General features: G+C 34.9%; 1 protein-coding gene across 1 annotated transcript; it reads left to right on the top strand.

The window, feature by feature from the left end:
- The first annotated feature begins 2,770 nt into the window (after positions 1-2,770).
- Positions 2,771-3,463, top strand: LOC141715137 (zinc finger protein 5-like). The gene has a single exon (XM_074518618.1). The coding sequence runs from the start codon at positions 2,771-2,773 to the stop codon at positions 3,461-3,463; it is 693 nt and encodes a 230-aa protein (XP_074374719.1).
- The last annotated feature ends 10,974 nt before the right edge of the window (positions 3,464-14,437 follow it).

The following is a 14,437-nucleotide window of genomic DNA, read 5'->3' as shown; positions in this document are numbered from 1 at the left end:
TCGTACTTTTCAAAATTTTCAATAAAAATTTGCGAAATTTGATGTAGCAAGGAGCCAAGGATAATGGTTCTTCATTGTCAAATCAAACTTGATTTAGGTCACTAGTTATTCCCTAATTTTCAACCTATAGCTTGTTCATTTGAAATCAAATGAGTTATTTAGGAGTTAAAAATTGACTCACAAGACCAAACAGATAAGTAACACAGACTTTTATTTTACCAGATCTTCTGGATATATTAGCAGACGCAAGAAAAGTTGGCAAGCTAGTATTCAAGCAGAAGCAACTGCACCTAGACTAACTTGGCTATAGCCAATAGGTGCTACACAAACATATGGGTGATAATAATATAGTGCAATTACATCAAATCATTAGTCTTTTAAACTTGTTTTTTTCCTATCACTGATTGTTTAGATAAGTAATAGTACATCAAGGGATCATTTTCTTGTTCTTTAGTCAAGTCTGGCACTCTTTACATATTTTTCTCCATCAATATAGAACTTGGATTTGGATTCTTGCTCTAGAGACAAGGGTGGAATAACGGGTCACAAAACCTAGGCTGAAATCTCGACTAATCAATAAAAATTGATAAATAAAATTTGTTTCTAATCTGGGTAGATTGTGGAAAAATTTACACCGTACAAAAATAGTTGATAGTATTATGATTATTTAAAAAATATTTTATCGACAGTTGTAATAGAATCCTGATTCCGCCACTGTTTTTTTTCAGGAAAAAAATTCCATTAATATAAATATCAAGAATATAATCCGGAGGCATAAAGTTACCAATCCGGAGGAACAGAGTTTCTTTCATTCATCGAAAGTAGAGCAAGTAAGTATTCCCGGAAACTTAGATAACATCACTTATTAAATGTCTGAAAAATAACCCACATAAGCCCTCGTTAAAATTCCGCAAAAATAAAACCTGATGGGAAAAAAACTAAAGGGGAAAAGAATGTCACTGTTTAGAGAAGAAAGAGATTGTAGAAAATGCACCAGGCTGGTAGTTTTGAGATTTTGATGGCTGGAGATGTTGAGTTTTCTAAACTGAGGAAAAATTAAGCAATCAACTAACCAACCCACCAAGTCATAATAAACCAATCCTTTTGATTAGCTTAAACTCATTCAACATGTTAAGATATTAGTATTGTTTGATGACAGCATGCCTACTTGGAATTCTTCTCCTAAAGCAACAAACTGATTGAATAGACTCTAAAAGAGGTACAAAACAAGTGGGAAAATTGATGAGAATGAGAGATTTATTGGTGAAGTAAGTCTTACAAGTTGATTAATTGAAGATCTCTTAAAAGACATTGTAATAGAAACACAATCTCATAGTGTGTGACATGTCCCCAAAGCTACATGAAGTGGGACCAAAATAAGAACATTTGTCCAACACAAATGTTAGATTTTCATTTTATATCTATCAACTGGTGACTTAGTTCACCTTAAACTTATTCTTTTAGGTATAAAATAGTATGTTCCTCCCTTAAGAAGATATGTGCAGATCTTATGAAGACCCATATAAGCATATATGCTTACCTCACTTTCCACTTCTTATATTCCTATGTTTACATGGGACGACAGAGGATAAACTCTTAACCAATTGAGCTATTCAACCGTGCTCAATAGTTTATTTATCTTTATTACTTTGAAAACAAATCTTTATGTGGTTTATGTAATTGTATTTATTATCCGCGACAAATATACGGTAACAATCATCTGTTAGGGATATGAACTCGTGCGAGAATTATCTTTATCGTTCTTAATTTCTACGTGGGTGCAAGGATAATAACCAGGAAACTTCAATTAGTGCTGATAATTAGAAAAATCTAGAGAAGAAAATGCATGATCATGACTTAAAAAACTGTAGTGGATGGGACTTATCACCCATAGATACTTATATAATTGTCATTATATTAACATCATGATATGCTTTGGTAGATAATTCATGAATCCACTAGCTATTAGTTGGTCAATCAAAGTAATGTCATATAAGAATTTTTAAGTACAGTGGCATAGAGACCTTATCTACTCTCTCTCCCTAAAAACGTTTCGTATTTATGTTGTACATGTTTGTTAGTGCACACTTTTAATTGTTAATATCTTTAATTTCATATTAGTATTAAATATAAAAACTTAATTGTATTAAAGTACTCATAAATATGAATCCAACAAAATCACTCATGACTATGTTTGATATTATAGATTAGACGTAAATTAGTAGCCAATCGCTTATCCTATCCTGAACAGTAAAAAAGTCAAAAGGGGAAACGTTTAACGGGACGTAGGGAGTAGCTGATTATATCCCATCAAGTTTTGACTTTGTGTTAATTCCATTATTATAATAACATTTCCCATATCTTTAGGTAGAATATTTAATTTAAAACCCACAAGAGGTGTTATAATTGCTTGTTTTTTAATTTTTTTTAGTGTTTAGAGATCATGGAATTACTTTTTAGTAATGCACACTGAATCCTCTCTGATGGGAAAAGTGTGAGGTGTTGTATTTGCTGCATTTTTTTAAGAAAAGATTAATTTAAAGTTTAAACCTACATTGCATGAGCCAGCTTCCTTAATCTGACTAATCTGACTAATCTCTAATTATCTATTTGTTTAATCATGTTTTTTCTGTTCATGATCATGATACTATTCCTGCATTTAGATGCAATGTATTGTCAAAACTAGTATATATAAAAGGAAGAGTAGTTGATCAATGTATCACTACATCACACATAGAAAACTTCAAAATTGCTCTGGTCATTCTAAGACATGAAGCAAGATATCTCTACTATGTCTTCAACCTGGGATGGAGATCATCATGATCTCTCTGATAAAACCTGCATGAAGAAGAAACTTCGATTATTCGGGATCGAGGTTGATCCATACAAGAATGCTGTCCAGGGTACAGGTGATGCTGATCGCGACGAGAGTGTGAATTCATCATCAACAACACTGTCATCAGAAAGGGAGAAACCCTGCAGAGCAAAAAGTGATCCTGAGAGCAAGAAATTTGAGTGTCAGTACTGTTTCAAGGAATTCGGAAACTCGCAGGCATTAGGAGGGCATCAAAATGCTCATAAGAAGGAAAGAATGAAGAAAAAAAGGTTGCAGCTACAAGCAAGGAAGGCTAGCATGAGCTATTATCTTCAACCTTACCAAAATAACTCATCTTTTGGTTACCAGGGCTCTGTTCCATTATTCTACGATACCTCGTATAATGCTCCTGATTTTAATTTATGTGATCAAGAACCGCAAATTAGCTTCAGTCCATATGATCAGGATTCGCGGTCTCAGTGGTATCAGATGCCTGGTCATTTACCATACCAAAATTCGCGTAAATTTACTCTAACTCATGCAGATCAGTCTGGAGGAAACAGAAGTGTTGCCATTAAGCCAACTTCTCGCTTCTCTGGTTCACAACAAAATTATCAGTCTCTTGATCTTCACTTGGGATTGAGCTGATCATCTTTACTACATCACATGTAAGGCCAATTCTTCTCCACACAGTTGAAGTCACCATCTGGAGGTCACAACAGCAAGCAGATCGACGAGAGTTCGAGTTCATGAGCCTCAAGAGTCAAGAACTTGTTGCATCAATGTGTCATCAGTTTAATTACAGGAGAATATACTTTGGTATAAGCACATGAACATATTATCTTCATACATGATGCATTGAAGAAAGAAGAGATAAATTTTTATTTAGATAAGATTGAATGGTGTATCAGATATTAGTTACCTTAATCAGTAAATTTGAGTTTATAAAATTAATTATCGAAATAGAAATTTTGCATGACTTCCATCATATTATAATCAGAATCAGCCATGATAATAAGGGTGGAACTGGGGTTAACCTATGCTCAAGTTCCGACTAAACTGAAAATTTTAGTAGCTTTTTTTATAAAACCATGACTGCTAATTAAATCAATTGAAATTTTACTATAATCCATGGCTAGCCTATAAAAATTAAAGATAATTCATTTATGTGACAATTCAAGTCAAATTTCGAGTTTTTTTTTAAATTAGGTCAAGTACCGATTTCGGGTCTGAAATAAGACGAAGTCTACTGGCCCAAATACAGTCAATTTAGATAAATAACAAGCACATGACATGGCACATAATAGTACTACTTTCTCTTAAAATTAAATGAAACTCTCAAATTTCGTCGATGTTAAACTGAGGTGTTATAATTTTTATCCTCTTATTTTCAATCCAGCCAGTTCCGTGATTGGCCGATAATCGAATATATATAGTTATACTGCCATTAAACATGTCAAAAACGATTGATCCAAAATTAATCAAAGTCGAAACCAACTAAAACGAAAGATTAGGTTAAAGATATTTTTAAACCTACCAAAAAATACTTGTAAATGTTAAAAAAAGACTTTGATGTTATATTTGTCGATGTTATATTTGTCAATGTGTTGGTGCAATGATTGAGTTCTTATATTTTTGCAGAAGATCGTAAATTTAGATCTCGGGTACACGTGTGTAATTAAATAATAAACCAGTGAAATTTTCATTTTAGTAAGACATTGTGCATGTTTGGAAAATCTTAAAATAAGTAACTTATGACTTAAAATGAATAAGTGACTTATAAGTGATAATTAGATAAATACTAATAAGATATGTAAGTGTTTGAATAATTTTTTTTACAAGTTAAAAATTTCTTTACTTAAATGAACTAAAATAAATAATTTTTAAATATAATTATCTTAACTCGTGTAAAAAAAATGAAAAAATATAATAAGTTGAGAAAAAGTATGTCGATGCTAACATTCAACTTATCAGCTTATAAGTTGTAAATTCAACTTATAAGTTGACTCGAGAAACAGTTATCAATAACTTTTTACGCGCTTATAATCGATAAGTTGGATGGTAGGTATAAGTAGTGACTAACGAGCACAAATCTAGAAGTTTAAAAATACCAGGATAAAACAAGAAGTTGCTCTCGCTGTTCTGGTTACATGTATAATAAACAACTTGTGAACACTGTTTATTTGTCTTCATACGTTGGTTCGGTTGTTAGGAGTTCTTGTCTACAAAATGTCTCCTCCTCGAAGAAAATTATGACGTCATTTTTTGCGCGAGAGAAGATACACCGTTAAATTTGTTCGATTTTAATTTGGATATAGCGTAATGAGATAGCTGTAATAAAAGATTATTTTTCATATAATATTTTTTTTGCGCGAAAGAAGGTACACCCAAAAATTAAATTTTGATCTAACTTAATTTAAATAAAATGTAATGAGATAATATAATGAAAAAATGACAAAAATAGCCGATTTTTGAAAAAAATTAACAAAAATAGTCATTCTGAAAAAAGTGGTCAATTTTGGCCGATTGAATACTCCACTGTCAGTTGGGTATCGCAATTTGTATAAGATACTCCACTGGTAATTGGATATTTTATATATGGGATACTCCACTGCCAGTTGGGTATCTTGTATAAAGTGGATACTCCACTGACAATTGGGTATCAAATCGGCTAAAGTTGGCCAACTTTTCAGAAATTGGTTATTTTTGTGTAAAAATAGGCTAAATTTGTCCTTCACCCTAATATAATGGGGGTTTATTTTTTGTCGTATCAAATTCTGCATCATTAATTTATGTTTGCATGCATGCAAAAGTAAACATCAACTCTCTCTTTTTTTTTCAAAAATAGCAGTGAAGTATTGCTAATAAGACGAATTAAAATATTTTTATTAACGTAAATCTGATTTAAATGTTAATCTTTCTAATATTCTAATAAAAGACACTCTTGGTTTCAGCCTTTCAAGAAGGGTAAGGTTTAGTTCTTTTTTGATCAATTACAAAAATAAAACATTATAGTACTTTAGGAGTTTATTCAAGTTAGCACTTTGTTATAACAACCGGTTAGTGCTATTGTACTTGGTATAATAATTTAATTATCCTCTAAACAAAGCATTAGAACACTAAAATTATTTAATTACTATCAACAAGGTATTATAAAACAGAAACGGAAAGTAACGTTTACCTGAATGAAAATAATTAGAAAATAAATAACAAATATTATATGTTAGAGCCCAAGTGGTTTTGAAAAAAAAAATAGAAGGCCAGAGTGGATTATAATAAATTTGGCTCGTGTTTATTTGATTAAACGTCTTCTTGAGTTTGCATAAAATTGCTAATAAACAATAAACATGACCAACTTGAAACTTATAGGGTTAAGGACAAATTTAGCCTATTTTTACATAAAATTGACAAAAATAACCAATTTTTGAAAATTTGGTCAACTTTGGTCGATATGATACCCAACTGTCACTGGAGTATCCACTTTATATAAGATACCCAACTGACAGTGGAGTATCCCATATATGAAATACCCAACTACCAGTGGAGTATCTTATACAAATTGAGATACACAACTGACAGTGGAGTATTCAATCGGCCAAAATTGACCACTTTTTTCAGAATGACTATTTTTGTTAAATTTTTTAAAAAATCGGCTATTTTTGTCATTTTTTCAAATTTATATAATGGAATCTATTTGTTGTTGCGACGATTATTAACCCGTTGCTACCAGTTGCTACCAGAGTTATAAGTTCCCTTTATAATCGTATTCCCAAGTTTTTAAAAAGTGTGAAAATATGTGTTAATAAATGTAAATTTGAAAATATTTCACTCCAAAACTTTCATTCTAATAAATAAAATGAAAGTATTTTATCTTCTAAACACTTACTTCCTTCTCATAAAAAAATTCGGGAGCAAACTGTAAATTACATGTTGCCTTTTTTATGTTTTATATGAAAAATTATTGAGAAAAAAAATGTTTTTCATATTAAAATTTTGTAGCGGTGGATGTTGTAATTCGGTATAATCCATCACGTGAAAGTGTTTCTTGACAAAAAAACATCAGTAATTGTCTTTAATAAAAAGTAAAATAAAATTCAGTATTGCCTAATTCATCTTATTTAACTAGGGCTGAGTATTCGGTTATTCGGTAACCGAACCGAAATATAATTCGGTTACCGAATACCGAATAATGGTAAAAATCAGAACCGAATAGTGAACCGAAATAATTTTGATTATTTACCGAACCGAACCGAACCGAATGCTCACCCCTACCTCTCCGATTATGTTTGAGATTTTTTGTACTGTATATGTTTAACTGGATCAATACTACGGACAATTTTGAATAGTGTTAGACCAGCGGCCTAAGGCCCAAAAAAACAAAGAAGCAATTTAGGACCATTAAATGGTATCTAGGATAAGGCCCAAAATGCCCACTATCTAATTAGAGAAAGCAAGCCCATTAGAGACACATAAATACCAGGCTATTGTCTTCACTCGATGGATTGGAAAAATAATATGATAATGATCTCAATGGAAAAAGTTGTTTTGGTTCTAAAAGTTAAAGATTAATTAATTATACTTATACTTATAATGAACGAGTTGATTATAATATTTATAATTTTATTATTTGATTATTTTATATAAATAAATTATAAAAAATAAGCCCGTAAAAATTGACTCAATTTGGTTAAAAAAAGGATAATTAGGGTTGCACAAGAAAAAATAAGAAAAAATACTGGACCTGAATTTGAGCGGTATTTGAATGAAGAAGGAGGTGAAGATGATGTAGAAATATTAAAATGCTGGAAACTTAATAGCCCAAGATTTCCGATACTTGCACGCATGGCACGTGATATCTTAGCAATGTCGGTATCTACAGTTACTTCAAAAGCGACATTTAGTATAGGAGGAAGAACCCTTGATCAATTTAGAAGCTCTCTAACTCCCAAGGTCATATATAATAGATTAATATCTATATTTGGATTATAAATCTGTTTTTTACTTCTTCATTTGGTATATTTATTTATGAAATTTTGTTTGAAAGTAAAGACAATACAAGGTCTTATTTGTGGGTAAGATTGGCTTCGTGCAAAGTTGAAAAATGATAGGGACAAAGTGTAGTTATTTAGATCATTACACATAATTATTTAAGAAATTCACTAGTTAATCTCTTGTATTTCACGTCTGGTGCCATTAAGCTCGTTAAATTTGTGAATTTTTTTAAGATTGTTAGCAATTTAGTCTTTACAGTCCCCACTAATATTAGCTCAGTAGCTCTCCAAATCCATGCTCATATAAGATACTACAGTTTATTGAGCTAAAAATTCAACAAGCTAATATCAATGTTCTAATATTTGAAATACACTCAGTAATCAATATACCAGTAAGATTTATAACATACTCTGATTTACTAAATTTTCAAATAAAATTCACTTGATTTGCTTTTCTTAACTTTTAAGACTAAATTCATTCCACTGAATACACTAAATTGTATCGGCCATGTGACAAACATCTGCCAAATGAAGACATCACGGGGTCCATATAACAGTTTATATAAAAGGGATGGTCCGGTCTATTAGTTAGCAGAAAAAACTTGACTGGATAATAGATGTTTCACCTATCATGTCTATTACGGTCCGGGCCGGTTCTTTTCGGGTCCGGTCCGGTCCCAGAACCGTCTCCGGTCCATCTAATTAAAAAAAAAAGGTTTTCGGTCCGGACCGGTTTTAGCTAGGAAGCACCGATACTGATACAGCGACACGAGATACGGGACACGGGGATTCATCAATTATCAAAGTGTCTTGGATACGGGACACGACAAAAAAAAATATAAAAAATATAAGATTTGTATATGTCAAATATTGAACAATTTCATTCATAATAATAACAGTGTTTCCTTCATAATAAGTGATAATCTACTATAAGATCTATTCTACATTTTCATTCTAATGATCATCTTGTGTAAAAAGAACAACTTCCATTTTCGGTTCATCAAGGGACATAAAATTAGGGTTAATATAAGATGGTTTAGGTTTTTAAAAACTGATTTTGGGTTTTTTTATATGGGTTGGGTCGGTGGGCCGTGTCGTTCGCGTGTCGAACCCGTGTCGGTCGCGTGTCAAACCCGTGTCGTTCGCCTTTTTCTATCGACACGTCACATGGCGTGTCGGACACGTACTCAGTCGTGTCGGTGTCGTGTCGCCGTGTTGGCCGTGTCCGACACGCATACGGCATCCTTTTTGGTGTGTCGGTGCTTCTGAGGGTTTTAACCTCTTGTGCATCCATGTGCATCTTTGTCTTTGGAGTTAAAATTTTGAGGGTGAAAGACAAATTTAGCTTATTTTTACACAAAATTATCAAAAATGACCCATTTCTGAAAAGTTGGTCAACTTTAGCCGATTGGATACCTAACTATCAGTGGATTATTTACTTTATACGAGATACCCAAATACTATATATGAAATTCTCAACTACCAGTGAAGTATCTTATACAAATTGAGATACTCCACTTCAATGCCACATAGCTATTTTTGTTAAAATTTTTTAAAAATTGGTTATTTTTATCATTTTTTCAAAATTTTATTATTTGATTTTAAATTATGAAAATAGCATCTCTGTCGACTCTCGGGATGCACACACATACATACGTAGGTATAAACCAGTTTTATAACTGCAGATTATGATACCTTTTACAAACTAAGCTAAGCTGAGAATATCAACAGCACAGAAATGCAGAGCAATATCTAATTCATTAATTTCTCAGAAAATGATTTTAACAACCTTGCTTGACCAAAATACAGATAGTGGCTTATATGCCTTGCAGTACACTAACAGAAAAGAGAGAGAAAAGGCTAGGACAAAATGACAGAAGGACCAGGACCACCATACACTAACTTACAGGCCCTGCTTAGGATAACAGAATGGAAAATGATAGAAAGGAAATAATGATAATGAGTAGATAATAACTATCTGATTTGGCAATGGCTAATTTTGATGATGATGTGTCTCATTACTCCCCTTCAAGCTGGAGGTAGGCTCTGCTGTAGCTCCTAGCTTGGACAGAAGGTAGAAATGCTGCTTAGTTGACAAGGCCTTGGTGAGCAGATCAGCAAGTTGACTGTGAGAAGGGACATGATTGGTTACGATATTTCCGGAGTTGATCTTGTCCCGAATAAAATGACAGTCTATTTCGACGTGTTTCATCCTTTCATGAAGAACTGGGTTTGCAGCGATTGCTATTGCAGCTTGGTTATCACAATTGAGCACAGCAGGTGGTAAATGAGAGAGTCCAATGTCTTTGAGAAGTGTAGAGAGCCAAGTAATTTCACAAGAAGTCACAGCCATAGCACGATATTCGGCTTCGGCCGTTGATCGAGCTACAACACTTTGTTTTTTAGTTTTCCATGAAATTGGTGATGAGCCAAGCAAAACACAAAACCCTGTGGTGGATCTGCGTGACATAGGACACGTTCCCCAATCGCTATCACAATAGGCATTAAGTTCAGCCGCAGAAGAGGAGGAAAGAAGTATTCCTTGCCCATGGTTCAATTTAATATACCTCAGAAGTTTTGTAGCAGCATCCATATGAGCCGAAGTTGGGTGTTGCATAAATTGTGTAAGCACATTGACAGAGTAGCAGATGTTCGGCCGAGTTATAGTAAGATATATGAGTTTTCCCATGATTCTTTGATAAGGGTGAGGATTCTGTAAGTAGACACCATCATCATGGGTCAAACGAAGGTGAACATCCATTGGAAGTTTAAGAGGAGTTGCAGAACCTAGACCACTAGATTCAATGAGGTCAAGAGCATATTTCTTTTGTGATATAAAGAATCCAGCTGCACTGCGAGTAATCTCAAGGCCCAGAAAGTAGCTTATATCGCCCAAATCTTTCATGTGAAAGTTGGAGGACAACATTGACTTGAGGCTATCAATTGCATCCAAATCGTTGCCTTTAATCAGAAGATCATCCACATATACCAGTACATTAGTAATGGCACTGTTTACAGTATGAGTGAAGAGGCTATAATCCGCAAGCGATTGAATGAAGCCCATTGCTTTCAAGACTGTTGAAAGCTTGGTGAACCAATTCCTGGGGGCTTGTTTCAGCCCGTACAGTGATCTTTTAAGTTTACATACGAATTTGGTTTGTCCAGAATTGAACTCCCCTTGATTCAGTACAATCCTACATCCAATGTGTGTATATCCACGCGGAAGCTTCATGTAAACAACCTCGTCCAAATCGCCATGAAGGAAGGCGTTTGTGACATCCATTTGGACAGCATACCAGTGCTTTACAGCAGCTACAGCCAAGAGAGCACGCACAGTCGTCATCTTGGCGACAGGAGCGAAAGTGTGCTCATAGTCCACTCCGTACACTTGTTTGCAACCAAGGATAACTAACCTCGATTTGTAACGCTCCACTTGTCCATCTGACCTGTATTTTGTTTTGTAGAGCCACTTGCACCCAATAGCACGTTTATTTGGGGGCAATTCAGTGATTTCCCATGTATCATTAGATTCCAAAGCTTCCAGCTCTATGTTCATTGCTTTCACCCAGTTTTCATCTTTAACAGCCTGCTTGAAGTTTGTTGGATCAGCTGTAGTAGTCAATGAAGACAGAAGGCATGTGAATTCTGTTGCCACCACCTGTGAGGTCACTGTGACTAAGTTTGCGCAGGGGTTTGGAAACGGTTTGGTGACATATGACTGCATCCAAGATGGTGGTTTTGTTACTCTGGTTGTTCTTCGAAGTGGCACAATAGGAGATTCATTTGCAGAACTGGACTGAGAATCACTGTCTTGTGGAGTGGTTATTGATGGAGAAGATGACTGAGAATTATTGTTTGAAACTGGAACATCGAACTCAAAGATATCATCACAGTTGGTGGAAGCAGGTGAAGGCATTTTAGTAGGCAAAGGCAACATATAGGCATCATGGGTATTTTTATTCAATGGAAAAACCGTTTCATTGAACTGTACATCCCTCGACACAAATGGTTGCACTGTAGTTAAATCCAACAGTCTATATCCCTTTTGTGTTGGGGGATATCCCAGAAACACAGATGGAACACCTCGAGCAAGAAACTTGTCTGAACTGTGAGCAGCATTTGTAGCAAATGCGAGGCAGCCAAAGCTTCTCATCGTTGAATAGTCAACATCTTCCTCGAATAACAACTGATAAGGTGACTTGTTGCCAATTACAGAGGAGGGGAGCCTGTTTATTATGTATACCGCTGTAAGTACACATTCCCCCCAGAAAGATGCTTCAAGGCCTGATTGAAATTTAAGCGCTCGTGCTACTTCAAGTATGTGTCGGTGCTTTCTCTCTACTCGGGCATTCTGCTGTGGACGATAGGGACATGAAGTCTGATGTATCATGCCTTGAACTTGGAAAAATTATTTGCAAGCTACATCTTTAAACTCTAGAGCATTGTCGGAACGAACTATTTGCACACTTTTTCCAAATTGTTTGTTGACGTAGCTGCAGAAAGTTTTGAGACACTTGAGATATTCTGACTTATTTTCAAGTAGATATACCCATGTTGTTCTTGAAAAGTCATCTACAAGTGTTAAAAAATACCTGAATTTCTGTCTTGTGAGCACTTTGTAAGGGCCCCAGATGTCCACATGTATCAACTCAAACACTTTAGATGCATAGGATTCACTCAAGGGAAAAGGAAGTTTCACAAACTTGGCCATAGGACAGGTCACACAGACTTTATCACAAGCATTGACACAATGTTTTACACAATCAATATATTTCAGTTTCGAGGGAGGGGCATGGCCTAATCTATTGTGCCACAAAGAGTACTGAGATGATAGACTTTGTGTTCCAGCGTTGAAGCAAGTGGGTTTGACACAATTATCAGTCAACAAATAGTAAAGACCATTAAATACTCTCCCTTCTCCTTTGATCTTTTTAGTGTTGGTATCCACTATAGTGCAAGATGTGGGATCAAATACAGCATGACAATTATTATCATGTGACAACTTTTGAATAGAGACCAAATTGTGTGTAAAAAGTGGCACATAAAGGACATTAAGCAGAACAAGACCATTCTTCAAATAAACATCACCAGTATGAGAGACTTTAGCTTTATCACCTGTAGGAAGCTTCACAGCAAGATTTGAGTCTACTACTTTCGTGTTGACTAGCAATCTGAGATTGGATGTCATGTGATCTGTTGCGCCTGTATCCATAATCCACCCATCAGTTTTACTTTCCACCTTGTTGCAGGCAATCATCCCTGAAAAAGGGCTGTCTAAGACATCACAATCTTCAGCACTGGGATGTTGGGCTACAGGAATTAATTTCAAAAGTTGTTGTAGCTGCTGAGGTGAAAACATGACAGCTTGTCCTGTGTTATTACCATTATCTTGATTAGAAGCACAACATTGTGTCATGTTACTCATCTTCTGAGAGAAACCACTTCTATTCTTGGTGTTTGACCATTTTCCACCTGGTGTTGGCCCTTTAGTTTGAGTTTTAGGCTTGTATTTATAATGCCACTTGGGGTAGCCTATCACATTCCAGCAGATATCACTGGAATGACCTTTCCCCCCACACACATTACAACCAGGAGAGTTGGGATTATGTGAGTGAACTGTGGCTTTGCTGAGTAGGGCTGATAACTCAGTTTCATAGGGTTGATATTTCAAAGTTTCTCGTTGAGATTCTTCCTGTTGAATAACAGAACAAGCTTCTTCAACACTAGGCAGCGGAGTTGACATTAAAAGTTGGCTTCTTTGTGGACCAAAACTGTCGTCAAGGCCATTAAGAAATTGAAAGAGACGTGACTCTTCTTTTTGTGTATGTATAGCTTGCAAAAATTTTGTAATATCATCACCGATGGTAGTAATAGATGGTAAAAGACTCATCGAATCAAGTTCTTCCCACAGACTACTTAAACTTGTATAATAATCTGCAATACTAAGACCACTTTGTTTCAAACTGAAAAGGTCCTTACTTAACTTATATTTACGAGAGCCATTGGTGAGTTGAAAACGTTTTTCGAGTTGTTTCCAAACCTCAGATGCAGATGTGATGAACAAGACAGATTTTCTTATAGTATCAGAAATGTTATTATGGATCCAGGAGGTTACCATACTATTACAGGTATCCCATTGAATTGCTTCAGTGGCATCTGTGACGCTTCTTACTTCAGTACCGTCGACAAAGCCAATCTTCCTCTTGGACTGCAACTGAATCTCCATAGATCTCCTCCATGAACGATAATCACTGGCTCCTTGAAGCTTCGTGACACTGATAGAAAGTGGGTTATCTGAAGGATGATGAAAAGAACAGCACACTCTTTGATTTCACTCTTGATAAAGATTTCTCAAGCTAGCAGCTCTGATACCATGATACCTTTTACAAACTAAGCTAAGCTGAGAATATCAACAGCACAGAAATGCAGAGCAATATCTAATTCATTAATTTCTCAGAAAATGATTTTAACAACCTTGCTTGACCAAAATACAGATAGTGGCTTATATGCCTTGCAGTACACTAACAGAAAAGAGAGAGAAAAGGCTAGGACAAAATGACGGAAGGACCAGGACCACCATACACTAACTTACAGGCCCTGCTTAGGATAACAGAATGGAAAATGATAGAAA

This window comes from Apium graveolens, chromosome 3 (genome assembly GCF_009905375.1).
Source record: "Apium graveolens cultivar Ventura chromosome 3, ASM990537v1, whole genome shotgun sequence".
NCBI lineage: Eukaryota > Viridiplantae > Streptophyta > Magnoliopsida > Apiales > Apiaceae > Apium > Apium graveolens.
Note: the sequence above shows the minus strand (reverse complement) of the source record. Positions and strands in the feature narration are given on the sequence as shown.